The sequence below is a fragment of the Lepisma saccharinum genome, chromosome 1, assembly GCF_977018435.1.
Source record: "Lepisma saccharinum chromosome 1, izLepSacc3.1, whole genome shotgun sequence".
NCBI classification, from domain to species: domain Eukaryota; kingdom Metazoa; phylum Arthropoda; class Insecta; order Zygentoma; family Lepismatidae; genus Lepisma; species Lepisma saccharinum.
This window is the reverse complement of record NC_139229.1, coordinates 203,405,667-203,424,449: the sequence shown is the minus strand read 5'-3', so window position 1 is coordinate 203,424,449 and position 18,783 is coordinate 203,405,667. Positions and strand designations below refer to the sequence as shown.

The 18,783-nt window shown below is 40.9% G+C and overlaps 1 protein-coding gene across 2 annotated transcripts in view; it reads right to left on the bottom strand.

Annotated features, from left to right (window-relative positions):
* Positions 1-9,798: 9,798 nt before the first annotated feature.
* The window catches only part of LOC145991272 (sperm-tail PG-rich repeat-containing protein 2-like), a 99,362-nt gene continuing 90,377 nt past the window's right edge, over positions 9,799-18,783 (bottom strand). For both annotated transcript variants that reach the window (XM_083127255.1, XM_083127264.1), the window contains exon 13: positions 9,799-10,106. In XM_083127255.1, the coding sequence (XP_082983381.1) occupies positions 9,936-10,106 (171 nt within the window). In that variant the 3' untranslated portion in view covers positions 9,799-9,935. The remainder of the gene's footprint in view (positions 10,107-18,783) is intronic.

The following is an 18,783-nucleotide window of genomic DNA, read 5'->3' as shown; positions in this document are numbered from 1 at the left end:
TAAAACATGATAAGTGACATTTTGGTCATTTCTGAGTTCATTAAGAATAAAGGTTATTAGAAGCTACACTGTACATAAATTGTTTTCGTGTTGTCTTTACCAATTTTAGAAGGCTTCACTGAGTCCAATCCAAATTGTATGACATGACAATTTCACTCGAAAATTGAAGGATGGCACATTTTACTTTGTAACTAAAAAGTAACGAAAATGTCACTGAGCATTTTTTACACCCGAGCCCTTCAATTATTACGTAAGATGCTCACAATTTCGACTAAAATAGAAAATCGATAACTATACAACTTATTCTGTCATACTAATATTGTTGCTGTCTGATTATTATTTATTGATAAGCTGTGTTATTTCACATGCAGAAACATGCGTTTTTAGTTTATTTGAGCAGGAATTTGTTTTTTCCAAATTTTGCACATAGTTTATTTCGAGACTACACAATCGAATGGACATCCGATGTTTGATTTCGAGACGAGACACAAACCACAGACCTGTGCACAAACGAGACAATGAGAGAGGCATTTATTATTATTTACTAATCTGCTTCCTTGCTCACGAGACAAAGACTCGTCTCGTCCCACCCCATCACGGTATCATCTCAAGTTTCGACAGGCAGTTGCATGCCCAGAGGTTGGTGATATGACCGTTAAGGGGGAGGGAGTTACGTCTTCTCTTTTTACTAGTTACTTATATTGGATTGATTTGGTGTTTTAAGTCCAGTTTATGCACAGTAAAGCTAATCGGGACTGGCCCTACAGCTTAAAGTGAGATCCGAAACATCATGTGCCTCCACCGGGTATCGAACCATGGACCCCTTGATTACAAGGCGACTAGTTGCCTATATGTTCTACCACCTCTCTTTGCAGTTGACGTTCCTTTTTTTAACAATGATAGATACTGCTTGCATGTAACATACTTACACACTCCATTTTTTAAAAAAAATTTGTTGTTGTTCTTGTTGGAAGACCCACTGAAATGCTTATATATGTATGTATACAGGATGTTGCCATACAACGCGTAGAAACACAGCATGTAGAGGATAACAAGACAAATAACATTCCTTTATAATGTTTTGCTGGTTCAGATCTCGATTCTACGCCACGATCCCTCGAAATAAGGCAATTTCATCCTGTATGTATGCAGCTGGGCGGTACAGAATGAGGGTTGCCACTGCCAGTTATAATTTCCGTTGAAAATCGAAACTATGATAAGGGCACATTGTGCAACTAATAAAAACAAGGGCAAAATTTACCAAATATATTCATGAATGTTTGTAGAATGACATGCACAAGTATTGTCCGGCAAACTTATTATGACATCTCTCATTAATTCTTCTCTTCCAACACGTTTTTACGTCGCTGGCGCAGATGTAAGGAACTTGTTTGGAGTTTTGTTTCAATTCTTCATACTTCCAATGCGTGAAAAAAAGATAATGAACATTGTGATGGACAATTTGCTTGCTAATAATTATGCATGACAATGTACATGAATGATTTAAGGGGAGGGGGATGAAACCCTGCGACTTACTAGCTACATAATAATGCTTATACAGAGTATTATCGCTTTTAGTAATTTTTCCGATAGAGAAAAAATGATAGTGGCAACCATGAATCCGTTGTAACTACAGGATAGAAACAGCCGAAGTTCGTAGTGTCTAAGAAATTTTTTTGCCTTGTTCTCCTCTAAGCGCTGTGAAAGTTTGTTGGTCTTGTGCGCTTACACCCTGCATGTTAGAGTAATTTTCAAGCTTATGGTTTTTTCATAAGATTTGCTCCTGTGTGTAGATTTTGACCCCCAACAGGTCCGTGAGAGATAACTGCATTTGCAACCTTACGCAAGAGTGGGCACCGCTTCCATTCGGTCGGTCATTTCCTTTCGGACCCCCCCATCATAACGTGGCCCATGGCGCGAACAGTGTCCACCGCTGCCAGGAAGTCCGCATGGGCGCTCTCCCCGCTTTGAAGTTATTTATTGCATTGGGAACTGTCGTTCAACAACAAAGGGTGGAAATGGGAGAAGGGGAGGGGGAATTAGTAAAATAAAATTTCAAAATTTTTAATCCTGTTAAGTTCTTAGCCATGTCAGCCCACTTTGTTCTGCATGATATGATGTGAAGCTTCAAAAGCTGACACGTTGCATGTCAGGAACATTGGTGATGTTGCCGGACAAGTGTGGTAGAATCGATACCGTACAGGTGAGACTATGGTGCGTGAGATGAGGTGACACACATTCTCGATCCCTAATGATCTTAAGGTATCCATGTAATAGGAGGGTAGGTGGACAACTTGAGGATCGAACCGGAGTCGTCCATGTAGTGATCACAGATCTTACCTTCGTTGTACGTTAAGTGTGAAAATACTTTCGAACTAAAAGGTTTAATAAGACGTAAAATATAATACCTTAACACTTTCTATTCGCATAATTTGTATGTTCGTGTACTGGGTGTCCCTAAAGTCTGAAACCTGAAAGCACTGATGAATATTACTGTACATTTCCTCAGTGGCGGCCATTAGGTTCCAAAACTTGGGCGGCAAGGTGCAAAAACAGTGGGGGGGGGGGGACATGGAGAGTTTACTTTCCCCTGTTAGATAAGGTTTAGCATAGTGCGGGGGCAAAAATTGCAAAAATCCGGGGGGCAACTTCCTCCCACGCCCTCCCTCACTAATCGCCGCCACTCCATTTCCTTAATGCAAAACACACTCGAAACTACTCTGGCAACAATATTATTCTTTTTCCTCTTTTAAGTAGATGGTTGTATCCTAATTGCGAACACATAAAAGTGAACAATAATTCCATATCCTAATTGCGAACACATAGAAATGAAAAACCTATTTTCATAACAAATAACGGTAGTGACCCAGAGAGAGCTGATTTTTGAAATCTGAATTTGAATTTGAAATTTAGGTAGAAATTAATAATTATATTATTAATTGACGAAGTTAATAACTGTATTATCAATTGACAATGCTCTTTTCAGTTTAGAATTATTCAGTATGTAGTCGTATAAAAAATATGCCACACTTTTGTTCTTAAATTATACTTACTTCGACGACGATTTTAATCATGTCGAATTTTTTATATTCCAACCCACAAGGTCCTGGCCAGTCTCAAGTGTGAAACTGAGTCCCTTGTAAAAAAATTAGTTGAAAGGACACAGGAAATGTAAGAAGTTGTAGGTCCAAAGGCAGAAAAATGTTTGCAATTAGTACACAGCCCTTCGAAGTTTTTCCTATTCAGGCAGCAAGTATTCGCGGCGATGGTGACCCTCCGTAGCCCCGCAAAAAACGTGAAAGTTTTTAGGAAGATTATAATTCATATGAACGTTTGTTGTTGTTTTTAGCTCGCGGAGATGCGTTACAAGTGAGTAATTAGCGATTTTGTGTGTGTGATTCATGACGTCACACACAGCGTGATCGACATCTTGCTAATCGTACGAGAGGCAGACACCTTCGTGTTCTAACGGGTTTCTCTCTTATCGCACAACACTACGGCAACCTCTTGTTCAGACGCCAGACGAGGAATGCCTACGAGGTTAGGTTAGGCCTGTTAGGTTAGGTAACATTAGCATAAATACAAGGCATTTAGCCTAAAATTAGAAAAGCCTTCTCACGTGACGTCCGAACACAAGGTTGCTGAAGTGTTGTGCGATAAGTGAGACTCGTTATGTACAGGGCACGCGCTCGTGGTGAGTAGACTGTGCTTCATACACACCAACAACGGATTGGGAACTGTATGCTTTCAAGGTACGTATATCATTTATCTTGAAGAATTAAGTCATGATGATAGTAATTACGCGTTATTGTTGTACATGTTTCGATGATTTCTTGCGTGTATGATGAACATTTCTTCAAATAAGTTGCGCAAGTGGTGAGAGGAGCGAGGAATTCAACGTGCAGTTGTCACATTTCGAGGGTAAATATCTCGCTTATTTGTGGTCTCCGCTTCTTAAAATTACTTTCCGGTATCTTAAAGCATCGAAATCTGCACGTTGAAAAAAAGAAAGTTGTAATTTTCGAGGGGGTACGTCGGTTACCAGCCTCGTGTTCGGAATTAGAACTGTTCGAAATTTGGACGACACCAAGTACATGTCTCGCCTCTGATACGCATAGTAGAAAGCTCTACACATGGTACGTACTATGCTATACATTTTTCTCTAAAAAGTGAGGCTACCTTTATATGATAGGGGAAAAACTTCCGCTCCCTTGGGAAAGTCAACGAAATACTTTCAGTCCCACTTTCACAAAATATCAACCACGTCTCCCCGATGTGTCAGTGGTAGCGTCGTCGCCTTGTAATCAAAGGATCCCGGGTTCGATACTCGGTGGAGGCACATACTGGTTCGGATACCACATTAAACCGTAGGCCCAGTCCCGATTATCCTTACTGTGCATAAAGTGAACTTAAAACACCAACTCAATCAATCAAATCCAATCACAACCATTTATTGCTAAAATCTCGCCCATAATACAAGTTGATATCAAAATACAATTTTCTTGACTCAGGTGGACGAAGGTCATAAAGTTGACCAAATAACATACAGTATCTTGTAATCCGAAGTGTTTAATAGCCACAATGCAAATCTGGAGTCGTTGTCGAACTTGTGTTGTATTGTGGCTGCCACGGGGTCCCCGCCGAACGCACACCAAAGCACTCCCTAGAGACAACGGTTATGGTTTTAGCAGGGGTTTAATTAAACGAATGTCACATGAATTTTAATTACAATCACTTCACGCCACGGGTTGTCACCGAGGGACCGCGGATGGCGATGTCATACTATTTCGCCAGGAGGAGCGCGTTTCGGCAAATGTTCAATGGTTTTTTGTTCATGCTACAGAGAGTGTGGGGGGACGAAAGTGAGGAAGGGGGAGATGCAGTGCTCCCCTCCCCCACGGGCTATTAATTTTCTCTCAAACGGACCTGTAAATGGACTCATAACGGGCACGAACCTTCCTGCTGACAAAAGGGGATTCCAGACTATGAGGGATCCACGGATTTTGAGCTTAGGTGAAGCCAAAACCGCGTTTTCAGCCGGAGGGAGAAATATGAGAGCTTTATCACTCGATCGGCTCGCACAAAGCGTAATCTCCACCTCTTTAACCTTTCGCCATCTTCTGGCCGTCACAATTTTTATCTCGTTACAGCGACGAGAAAGAGGGGGGTCCTCGTGACAGAGAGATAATACGGCTCCAATATCTGGGAAATTACAACGTATTGAACCAATTTCCACCGGCAATATCGGCTAAACTCGGTTGTCCCTGTGATGGCATGGAGGTATGGGCTTGTTCCACGTATCCGCAAATTTCCAGTTTGACGATTGCAATTCTTGCTTTTGGTTTTGTCACTCATGGACAGCTCATGGAGATCCATTGTTGCGGCAAGAATACAGACCTATAGTTTCATTCTCGAATTAAGTATGTATTTATTTCAGTGCTTTCAAAATGGGGTGGGGTGGGGGATTCCCACTAACTGGCGTATTTGCATTTTCATTTCGGGAGGTTGTTTTGGGTATGCAAATTTGTATATTATAATTATCAGTCAACAAACTGTGTGTGTGTGGGTGTGTGTGTGTTTGTGTGGGGGGGGTGTGTGTGTGTGTGTGTGTGTGTTTGTTCCGGCATAACTCTCGAACGTCTGGAGCGATTTCATCCAAACTTGATACTCGTATCACTTGCAACCTGGAAAGAAATACTGTGGGGGTAAGACACCCCTGACACTCCTGGGGGTAGGGGTGGGGTGACATGTAAAACGACCGATATTAGTGTGGAATCCATAGTTTTCGGTGTCGCTAAGATGAATAGTGACACTCCCAATGCCGTTCAACTCCACGACACCTCTGGCACCCCCAAGGTTGGAGGTGGAAAGGGGTTGACATGTAAAAATAATCAAAAACGACCGATATTAGTGTGGAATCCACAGTTTTCGGGGCCACTAAAATGAATTGTGACTCTCCAAATGCCGTTCAACTCCAAGACACCTCTGGCAACCCTAGGGGTGGGGGTGATATGTAAAACGACCGATATTAGTGTGGAATGCATAGTTTTCGTGGTCGCTAACATGAATAGTGACACTCCCAATGCCGTTTAATTTATTTATTCTTGCTCCTGGAGGTGGAACTAAAAATGTTGTTTATAAATTGTTCTTAAATTTATATTATAGTGAATTTGTAAAATATATTACTTTAGAATTTGTATACTGTACTCATACTTTTAAATACCTGTAAACAAAATTAGTTACATTTTACACTATAGTTAGAATTCATTAAACATCCGGGCAACGCAGGGTAATCAGCCAGCTAGCAAATTATATACTATAGCCTACGCTTTCCATTTCATTTTGCCCTTAGAACATCTAGGCGATACTCAATTTCTCTCCATGTCTTTACCAACATCTCTTCTGTCACTGTCTCTATAGCATCCCGTATTCGTGTCTGAAGAGTTTGCATATCAGGAACTGGACACTGTGTCCTTAACGTAACCCCATAAAAAAGTCAAGAGGAGTTATGTCCGGCGAACGCGGTGGACATGATATGGGACCGTCTCTACCGATCCATCTGTCTGAAAAGGTGTCATGCAAAAACTGGCGAACAGTTAACTCCCAGTGTGTCGGTGCACCATCTTGTTGAAACACTACCCATGGTTGAAATTCATGTAATTGAGGTGTAACGAAAAGTTGAGATATAAATATTCATAATCAGGGAAAGACTTTCGGCTCACCCTGTATTTCTTATGAGGATAGCAAATATTGCCCCTCCAACTTCGTGTTTGACTAAATGTAACAAAGATATTGGTTATTTCTTTTGTTCGTATAAGGTACACTATAAATAACGACGTCGTATACTTCTAGAGATACTTCTCTGCATACGGATTGTACCACTTTGGTAAACAAAGGATACTCTGTTCGAGATCCGTTTTAAGTCTTAAGTTTTAAGAGGATGAAAGATGAATAGACAAAATAGATGGAACAAACACAATGAAACCCCTATGTCTTTCCTTTGGCTTGAACCTAAAACATTCAATGTCGAGAATGTGACTAAAACATTTAATGTAGGGGGGCCTCGCCAACCCGATGGCGCAGTGGTAATCAAGGGGTCCCGGGTTCGATACCCGGTGAAGGCACATGTCACAGTGGTTCGGATCCCACAGTCCCGATTAGCCTTACTGTGCATAAAGTGGACTTAAAAAACACCAACTCAAACCAAACTCAAACCAAACATTTAATGTGTTCGGCTATCAGCCAATATTTCTTTCTAATTTGTGGTTTCATTCCTTTATTTTTGCTCATCAGTTAATCATCTAATTTCATTGTAGCAACCAGGTTAATGTAAAATAAATTATAACGTAATAAATATAGGCGACAGAGGAATTCAGAGGCACAGTAATATTAAATTTAATGTAACGTTAAGAACTTGTGTATATTCAGGTTTTAAAAAAAGATGTAATACACCCCCTCATTGGGAACATGTAAGTTTGTTTTTACATAGTAATCTCTCTCTCTCTCTCTCTCTCTCTCTCTTCAACTTTCTTTCTCCCTTCTTTTCCCTCCTTCTCTCTCTCTCTCACCATTACTTACTCTCTCCTTCTCTCTTATCCTGTCTTCCTATTTCTCTCTCTCATTCCTTTTCTCTTTCTGGTTGTGCCTTCATATCTCTGCGTGTCTCTCTCTCTCTCACACACAGGCAACTTTTCTGATTTCCTCGTTCTATATTTTCCTCCGTCTCTTTTTTCTTTCTTTTCCTCCCTCCTCTCTCTTTCTCTCTCTCTCTCTCTCTCTCCCTCTACCTCTCTCACACACATAAACACATACACCATTCCTCTCTCTCTCTCCCCCCTTCTCTCTCTATCTATCTGTCTATCTAATCTATCTATCTCTTTCTCGTTCTGTCTTTTCTCAGTTTCCTCCTCTTCCTCTCTCTCTGGATTAAAAAAAAACATTCTTGCCATCCTTGTTTTGCATGTAAACGTCGAGATCAAGCAAGACTGCAAGAAACTGTCATCTTGTGCGAGCCTGCAACTCCCTCGTCATCCGAAGCTTTCAATTTGGAAGTTTAGCTTCACTTCTCCTCTAAGCTTCACTCATCCACTCATTCTCCCCCTTAATCAATTCCACTTTCTACCGGGAGGGGCAAAAAAAGAAAGCTCAGGGGACCATTTTCCGGTTAATCGGTTTACGGAGCCAGTGCCATGAAATATTTAGGAAGATCCGGAGGAATTCCTGCATAATGGTGGGAGAGAGAGTCTGCGCCAGGGGCGGGCGAACCTCTACATCGATATCAGCAACCGTGGGGACGTCTAAATCCTAAAGCCAGAAAAAAAAGAGGAGATTATACTCTGTGTCTCCTACCACGAGGCTAACTTAACTCTTAGAAGATCAGGTCGTGGTAGTGTAGCTAAGCTGTTCGCTTCGTTGTCAACATCATGAAGGTTCTGGCAAGTTGCAGGCCTAGGAGAAATAACTTTAAGGCAGAGTTGTTATAGGTCCAGAAACCCATAAATTCTAATGGGTTCTTTACTGTCCAGAACTCATTGACGATTGCTGATTTTCTCTCCTGGGCCGGAATTAAATTTATTTAAAATTCCTGGATCTTTAAAGCTTTTCTCTAACTGTGGCGCTCCGAATCACCGTGTGTTGGCAAAGGATAGCATTTGCCTGTTTACGTGGCGGTTTGGTCAGGTTCTAACTCTAGGTAAAGCGTGACTGGACATTTTGAAACGGAGGTATAGAGAAGAGAATAAATAGTTATGAGAGATTTAATCATGGAAATTAATGGTGCAGAAGATACCATTACATAAATATATACCCTGAAGAGATGACTAGGTTTATGACTTGATGATGCCCAGTAGAGGACGACCTTTTCTAAGCAACCATTCCTGCAGTTGTCGAAGGACATCATGTATATCTCGATATAGAATGTCCACAGGAATCTGAGCAGTTCTTCTGTTAAAGCAGGTCGAGTCGATATGATCTGTAAGGACCCTCTGTAGCAGCACTTCCGTAGCAGCACATATTGTTGGGAGGAGGAATATGACTGAACACTGGAGATTTTACTCTCATTACAAAGACCTTAGGATCTCTGGGGAGGGGGGATATCGTCAAAGGAAACTTCTGTTGTTGTTTTTAATCAACAAAAAATAATTTATGCTTTTGTTTGGATAAAACAGTGCATGTGTACAATAATTTTAGTGGGAATTGATAATAGGTTTCTGGCGCTCCAATGATTCCTTCATTATACAATAGAGCTGCAGGTACAGTACAAGGTGAGTCAAAAGTCAGGTTGTATAGGAATTTATAGTATATCTTCAATGTGTGCACCTTGAACATCAATGTATGTATTTCCAGTTCTCCAGAACCTTTTGCAGAACGTTCGGCATAATCATGTCTGCACATTACACAAGGCGTTGTTCCTTCAGATGCTGGATGTTCTGAATCTTAACTGAGTGGACGAGTGCCTGTAAATGACCCCAAAGGAAAAAGCCATTGTTTCTCAGGTCTGGAGACAGCGGTGGCCACTCAGGAAAATCACATCCACGCCTTTCGTGTTTTGTGAGAATCTTTCTTTACTTACAGTCAGAAACTCCTATGTAACTTAACTTTTGACTCACCCTGTACAATCAGCAACATAAATGAATTGACAAATCGCCTAAATATTACTTTTACCGTCGGCCGTACCGAGGCTTCAAATGTTTCCAGCATATAAATAAGTCAAATTAGTTTACCGTACGATTTTTATCATACAGGATAATAGAACTGAAAATTAATATTTCTATTTATAACTTTAATTAGCTTCGAAACAGTATTGGGCGAATACGAACACCCTTACTCTGCAAGTATCCAAGATCTCCACAGAATATTAAATATTTCACAAGCACATACAATCTTACTGTGGCACTGGACACGTTTGATAGGAATGATCCAAAGTACAAATCTCTTCATTGGCCTCTCCATATCTGCAAAGCCGGGATTTCAAACTCGCGATTTGCCTCCTTCGCCTTCGCTTCCCGCTCTTTCTGCACGCAGGCCTTGGTGATGGCGGGCACAGGGTTGTTCATGGTGACGTTGTACGTCCTCCTCAGCATCGACTGCCCGTACAGCGGATGGACCTAAAAAAGAAGCAGTAAACGTCAGAGCTGATGGATTTCAGGAAGTCTTAAATTTCCTTGCAAATATCGGTTAGATTGTTCCTTTCGGTAATTGGCCTAAGCAAAGCCAAAAAGCAATTTGGAACTTCTCCAGCCGTTGCATTCTGGGGACAAGCTCGGGCGCGGAAAGAAACCATTATGCAAGTTCGAAATTCTGCGCTTATAATAGATCTTGTGACCTTCCGACTTATTTTACTAATCTATGAATAGGTAAGGATGCGCACAGCCGCCATGTTTGCGGACAATTTTATTTGTCGTTTACAAGAAAATATCCACCACGTTGCGTTCGTTATAGGCTTACAAGAACTGGCCTCTATCATGGCTGCTCGAAGCCACAATGCAACAGTTTTGACGTAGGTGAAACACACTTATAACCGCTTCACATGCAATTTCTCCTATATTAGAATATTCTCCGTAGATGATAATTTCAGCATGAAATTAGGTACTGCTTGGACCAGATGGATGGGGATTATAACTACACCGTTCCAATTTTCCTATGTAATGTTAACATAAGATACTTGGAGGTAAACAGTGACGGTGGTAGAAGGCGGCAAGGCGGACGCCCCTTCCCGATCAACCACTTCGTTCCTTATCTAACTTCCCGTAAACAAGTGGTAAAGTGGTAAACGTGTGGTATACAGAGTGGCGTCGTTACTGAAAGGTTTGAACTAACTCCAAAAATAACGCCTCCTTGTGGACATCTAGTCACCCCACTGGACAATATCATGCTCTAGAACAGACATTGCCGAACTCCACGAGTCATTGAGTTACTTCACACATTGATAATAGCAGTGGTGTTTTGAATTTTTCTAATGATTAATATTTTTTGTTGATAAACACTTTTATTGTTTTTCACAGACAGTCGATGCTCTGGAAGTTACTTAAATACCATAGGTCACATTACAGACTCGACCTGCGCATAGAGGGTCCTTTCTTTCAGTTTTGCTGCTTTTAGTTCCCGTGAAGCTGAGAATGATTGTAGTGTTGGAGGATTGCTATTATTGCTACTGCAAATATTGGCAGGCGGTGCATTCAGTATGAGGGTGCCACGTTCTAAAAGCTTTCCTCAAATCCCTACCAGGGCCTACAGTGAGTAGCATCTGCTGAAAATATCCCGGCGCATTAGGACAGTATGTCAATAAATGCACACTTACGATCAAAGTGCATCCAAGTTCAGAATACAAAAAAATAAGAAAGTGATATCTAGAGATGAATAAAGTACCCACTGCTGAATAACAGATGAATATATCATACAGGGTTTTGTTCCAATTTGAACAACGAAAGAAACATTTTCTTTTGTTTTATTGTTATTTGATTATTGTGCAATTTAGAAAATATCAGAGGGAGATGAATGTGGAAGAGAAAAATAGCAATGCAACAGAATAGTTTGATAGGAAAAGTACATGAAAGTATCCATCTAGGAATGTTCATACTAGCTATTTATCCATCGCAATAGAGATCCTTGCAAAGTATACAACGTGCCTATTTGTTAGGTGAAGCGGGTTGCCTGACTATAAGGGGTTCGTAGATGACTCGGATACTTAGTTCATGTTTTTGTATTGCTTTTACTTGAACTTCAACTCACTCCTGTTCGTAGGTGTACAACATATGTAAGTGCATAATGTTTTCTCTAAATGAAACACAGCGATACATGTCAATGCGAATAAATACATTAGAGAATGAAAAATAAAAGTTAGTAAGAGTCCAAGCTTGAGGAGTTCCTGGCGGAGGAAGCTTGTGAAAGTCTGACCGTTTCTACCCGACTCTCCCTCGCAATCTGACATTTCCAGAAACAAAGGCGCGAAAACAAAACAGGAAGAATTTGAGGAAGAATCACACGAGATGCTTGGCGTTTTCACGGGGGGAAGAATGGAAGAAGACATGAAAGCTTTATGAGAGCACGCGTATAGAAGAAGGATTAAGTGGTGAATAAGTAATAACGGTAGATTGGACTTGGGACGGCAACGCGGTGGTAAAATGCACCTTGGAGGGAGGAACCTCGCTGAATTGATAACGCGGGGCGTAAAGCGTTCTCCTGGATGACAGCGCCCTCCCTTTAATTCCTAATGCTCGAGATATTTAGATACATTGAGCCGTGCAAACTGATTCCAAGGCGCCATTTGCAAAGGCAGGGGCCCCGTTTTAGACCCCGAGGGCCCCCAGGCGTCGTTATGGGGGAGGAAACCTCCCTTGCTGAAGGATCGTGCTGGTTAGTCCAGATGCGAAAGAATTTTTCATTACTTCTTCGCTTTATAAAAGAGTTAGGCTCTTCTTCTTGAACATGGATCCATGAAAGCTGATGAGGAAGTGAAGTCATTTGCAGCGTTGCAATGGATTTTGCACCTGGCATGACCAATATGCAGGACTATATTGATATTTATTGTAATCACTTCTTGAAATGTTTCATTCTATAGTAGATAAACAAAAAGAACAACTAAAAAGCTAGATCAAGTATGATATACAGAGATTCTAAAGTCTAAAGTAAATCTATATATATATATATATATATATATATATATATAAATGGATGTATGTGTGTATAGATGTATATGTGTGTGTGTTTGTTTGTTCCGGCATAACTCTCAAACGCCTGGAGCGATTTCAACCAAACTTGGTACACGTATCACTTGCAATCTGGAAATAAATACTGTAGGAGTAAGACACACCTGACACCCCTAGGGGTGCGGATGGGAAGTGTGTGACATGTAAAAATAATCGAAAACTACCGTTATTAGTGTGGAATCCATAGGGGGTGTGTGAACGTAGTGACATGTAAAACGACCAATGTTAGTATAGAATCTATAGTTTTCGGGGTCGCTAAGATGAATAGTGACACTCCCAATGCCATTCCACCCCAAGACACGCCTGGCACCCTTAGGGTTTGGGGTGAGAAAGGGGTGCCATGTAAATCAACCGATGTTAGTGTGGAATCCATAGTTTTCGGGGTCGCTAAGATGAATAGTGACACTTCCAATGCCATTCAACTCCAAGACATCTCTGACACCCCTAGGGGTGGTAGTGAGAAGGGTGTGACAAGTAAAACGACCGATATTAGTGTGGAATCCAGTTTTCGGGGCCTCTAAGATGAATAGTGACACTCCCAATGCCGTTCAACTAGTAGCTACAAGTTAATTTTACACTATAGTAAGAATTCATTATTTTCCTGTCTAATAGAAGATTGGCAACGCCGGCCAATCAGCTAGTATTTAATATCATCACCGATCGAAAGGAAGGACTAATGGCAAAGGGGGATGAAGAAGTGAGTGGGGGTAAAGGGCTTACATAAGACGCTTTGTGGTGGAAGACTGCAGCAAGATTAAGGTGGAAGAAATTTTGGAAGACTGTAGTTTACGTTGTAATTATATAATTATCCTGGAATAGCAATATGGATAAAAAGAGCTCGGTTGAAGAATGTAAAGGGAGTTGTAGAAATTTGATTTGATTTTTTTCCACTTTTGGTTAATCGCGACGATGTGGATGAGTGATGATTTGGAAATTAATGCAGGGATACTCACAAGGAACAGCCATGGTCAGGCGGGCATTCGTACCCAGAACGCCTGGCGCGATCTGCAAAACCACTCCGCTATTGTAGAATTGTTTCTCAGGGCGGTTGCAATTAATTGCAATGAAAGTCAGTAGGTTCGTTACAATCAATAAGTGTCTGTTGAAGTACATGTAGCAATATGCTCTCCATGCGTTGAACACATTCCACTAACATCATCTCCCTTGAGTACATCGCAATTGATAATACATACTGTATCCAAGTTATAAGTAGTGTAAACATCAACATTTTACAGAAATAAAACAAACGCTCCGTCTGCATTAGTCGAGACCATAAACAAATGTGCACAGGTGTTAACTGGACGAGTCCATTAAAAAATAGGGGAGACTGGGAAGTGGACACAATCGAGAAGTAGATTTCGTGAAAATTGACATGTTCCACCTCGAAAGGATTTGTTACAATATCTACCGGCAAACCACAAATCACAGATGCAAAAACGGAGCAATAATATATAGCCGATCCCATTCAAACAATATAGTATCTGAAACCTACAGTGTTTTATCGCGCATGTTTAGCGTTTGGAATTGTCCACTCGATAAAGGCGCGTCTTCCGCGATCGAACATATATTTCATATACTTTCAAGCATGAGCGTGCATTCCAGTACAGCAAGACCCGCAATATTAGCCTATAGCATTGCAACTGCAAAATTCCTTTTATTTAATTGGAATGTTTACATAATTATTTTCTACCATCTGAAGAGAATGAACTTGTACTCCTTCCAATCGCAAGCCGTTGATTTTCGAGATGGTGACCTGTAGCACCATCTTGTGGCGATTTGACAAAACAAATGTGTATTTCGCCCAACACCTCGAACCAAGGGGAAGCAGGACATGAAAATTGGATTATTATCGGATTAAAAATTATAGATCCTCGAGTTTGGACTACAATTAAAAATTATCTAGTAGACCTACATAAAAACGAGTTACATCAACATTTAGCTTATTCAATTCTACGTTAATTTATGCTAACCAAATTGTTTTTTGAGTATGCCTTATATTTTTAATCGCCGTGAGAAGAAAAGAAAGGCCGTTTCTTCTGGCGTTTTGCAAACTATTGCTCTCTTTGAAATTCTGTAAATCAAAACGGGTTGTCCGATCGTTATGAAATTTTAGCAGGGTGCAGGCAGAAAGGTTGTAAACATAATTATTAATTTGTAGGTTATCAAAATTTGTCAAAAAACAGTTCTTTTCAATTTCCAAAACAAACTTTTTCTTAGTATTGGGTAGTTGTACAAATGCAATATTGGTCTTATTTTGAAGCTCTTTGTATCTGTTTTTAAAGTGTATCATCATTGTCAATTCAAATTGCGAAATCGATTTTATACAGATTTTTATTTAGCGAAGTAAAGCTGTACGCGGAACGTTACAACACCGCGAGCATTGACTCGCAATGCCACCCCGCAGTTTCCACGATTCAACGGACATCGCTGTAGCCACTGTATCTACGGTAGTGGTGCAAATTGTACGGTTAAATATCTACGTACAGAGATGTTTCTGTACCGAATAATGCCCTTACCAGCGTTGAGGCAAATCAGAGAAGAATTTTTAAAATTATAATGAAAAGCTTTGGAGCACAGTACAGAAAACTATAATTTTTGACAGAAAGAATAACATGTTATGCATGATTATAGATTGACAACAATTTTTGCAAGCATTGAAAGCAAAATCCATACCCACAAATAATCTTCTTAAAACACAAGGGTACTGCTTAGAATTCCAATTCCATAAAGTAAACTCATATCATAGAGGAACCTACGTACAAGTTTAAAGAGCGTCAAGGGTTTTCTTTGATGTTTTTATTTTCTCTCCATTCCGCGTCGTTTCGGGAAGAGAACATCGCTTCTCCCACGCAACCCTTTGAGCCCGAGAGGAATTCAATATGTGAGAGGCTCTTCTCCCTTATCTCCGAAAGCGCCTTTAACATCTTCCCACCCAGACTGGACCGCTATTCGGAAGACCATTTTCACGAAGTTATTACCACTGTTTCGCGGATGACTCATCTGTTCTCTCTGCCTGCGTGTGTGTTCGGGGAGACTGTATTCTGGGCGATGTAGATTTCGGCTCGTAAACCGAGAAGAGGGAGGATACAAGTAAGGGTAGATTAAGTCGGTGGGTCGTTTTTAATATAGGAAGTTTCTTTGCTCAAGAAACATCCCAAAATCGAAATATATGAGGAAGGAAGATTTTATAGTACGTAAGAAGTGATACTGAAGGGTCGTTTCCCCTGGCCTGCTCTAATGACGGATGCCTATAAACTCCTTCCACGAAACGGTCTTCGGGGTAGGTTTTCCCGCGTCTCTACATGGCTGTTGTCCTCCCTCCCCTCTCTTGCTTATCTCCAAAACCGACTTATTGTCCTCTTCTGCGATTTATATGGGTGCCATAACTTTCGTGCTGGGGCACAAGGATCCGACTGACTGAAGAAGTCCCTCCGCTGCCCCATGAGACCAAAGGGAACGCACTGACGGACTCCTATCTTTGCAAACGGTCCGTCTAGGAGTGCTGGCAAGTCACTTCGGGCCCCTTTCCTCAACTTTTTCCCTGTTCCAAGGCAGTAAATAAATCTACCCCTTATTTTCATCTTTCTTCCTTGCTGAAGTATCAGCTTCTGCAATCAATGTAAAGCAAATCGTCCATCAGAGACAAATGGGCAACTGTCTCTGGATCTCGGAATTGCAAAGTTTTTTCCTTCCCTTTTATATGTGTCTTCGGCGTTTCCCCTGCGAGAGGGGAAGATTGGAAGATGGCAAAAGTTGGCTGATCCATAAGATGATAATTCAGCTATTCCCTCTCTGTCCTTTCTTCTTCTGATCTCAGATTCTTGTCGATAGAAACACATTCCGACGGAATTAAAGAAGATTTTCTTGGAGGGAAGCAGCATGAATCAGTCTCTGCACTTTACGTCTTTGTAAGTTCTCTCACAGAAATTCTTTGCACGCAAATACATAATTCAATATTTTCAAGATGGTGAAAATGAGTATAGCAAATGCAGGCTGTGGAACGTACAGATAAGAACTTAGAATGCCAAGTTCCCTAGGCACAATCTTTAGCATCCCTCTGCTGATTAATAATCAGTACCCCCAAAATATGCACATGTCCAACACGACAATCAGCTTCGAACTTCGGGGTGTAAGGGGTGACCTTCCACGTAGTACACCCAAATGTCAACCTCACTTCCACGTTAGTACACCCTGGACTGAAGACTAACGAGGCTCTGGCGACTGGCCCCATGGCCAGTATAATTTTGTTTGTTTTGTCCTGTTGTCCTTGTGTGTGCTGAGTGCCCGTTTACAGCCTCAGATTTTATCAGAAGTCAGAACATTTTAAGATTTTTAATTATGCAACGTTAGAGTTGTTCTTTGTAATGCAAAATTGCTTAAGTGCTGACGCTCCCACAATTTTAAAATCAAATTCAAATTCAAAAGCTTCGAACTTCAGATATCACTCTTGTAATGACCTGAACACGTACATTATACTCGTAGTTGTATGTTACTTAGTTGGAGCTGGGCCCCGTGGCGGAATGGTTAGCACATCGCGCAACGACGCCAGGGGTCCCGGGTTCGAATCCCGGCTTAGGCATGGATATTTGTGTGTGTCCATTTATCAATTTCATCCTATCATCACTCATCTCCATCTTCCCAAATTAGCCAAATGTGGCACAAAAAGCGAAGTAATATAATCAAAAAAATCAATCAAAATCAATCACTCGATACTTAGTTGGAACGTTGAGTTTGTTCGCTTCTTATTTTGTCTGTCTAGAGTGTCACAGGCAACTAGTATTAGAAAGACAAGTAGACTAGCCTATAGATGTCAACCGGGCAACGAAATGTACGAAACGATAAATTCATGAGCGGTCTCACAATATCTATAGCAACGGAATAACGGAACTTTGAAGAAGCCTAGAATAATAATGCCCATGCGGGTCTTGAAACTTGTAAATTGTAAGTAGAAGAGATATAAAACATTTCATTAAGACTAAACCGAGAGCTTAGTTCACCACAACTAGTGATTGTAAGAGTCATTTGCTCACGACATGAGGAGTGTAGGGTAAATTTCTTGTATAGAGGTGGAGGCAGAAGGTACGTGACACGCTAATGTTTTCTTGTAAATCAAATGTGAGCTTGCAAGGTATATTTCATATTATTGGCCAATTACACGTACTTATAATCATCCCTCCGCAGAAGAGCTTGCGGAACATTTAACCAGTTTCGGAGTTAGTGGGAGAACTTCAGGAAGGAGAAAAGGTTTTGAAAAGTGTTGCAAAGTGAATTGAATGAGATACTGCATTGAAATATGGAAACCATCCACGACAAACTTGTACTATAAACAGATCTGAAAGAAATGAATGAACGAAATGGAGACTTTTGGTGAGTCAGCACTTGAACTATTTGCCCCCACTACACTACGCGTATACGGGGACCAGACCCTTACCATTTCTAAGATCGGCTCCTGTCTCTGAGGACTAAAAACTCCTTACCTAGGTTATAAGCTGAGGCTGTAAAGGGATGGTCAGCGCATTTAGGGATAAATCACAGGATAACAGACAGCTCTACAGAGGATTATTCTGGCTGTGAGTCCAGGCGCCAAAGCCTCATTAGCCTACAAGGATTGTAGTTGGCGTAAATGAGGTTAACTTTTGAGGGTCTTCAGGGAAGTCTCGTTAGCTACTTCTTTTGGCTGATTGATTGATTAATAGATTTGCTGTATTTTCCTTCGCTTTTTGTGCCACTTTTGGCTAATTTGCGAAGATAAGGATGTGTGATGACATGATTAAATTGACCGATGACACTCACAAACATCCATGCCCAGATCGGGATTCGAACCCGGAAGCCCTGGCGTCGTAGCGCGTTGTGCTAACCACTCCGCCACAGAGGCCGGCTTTTTCTTTTCTTAGTGTCTCCAAATGTATAAATCTCTGTCTTAATTTTGCATATAAAACATTAATGAAGGAACTATTGTTTCACAGGAACAGATTGAAGGCTTGTGTTGCTGAAGCCATAAATCTTCGGGTTTAAGAAGACTAGAGAGTTAGTTATTGTTTTAAAATCTTCTGAACATTCAAACGATACTGGCTTC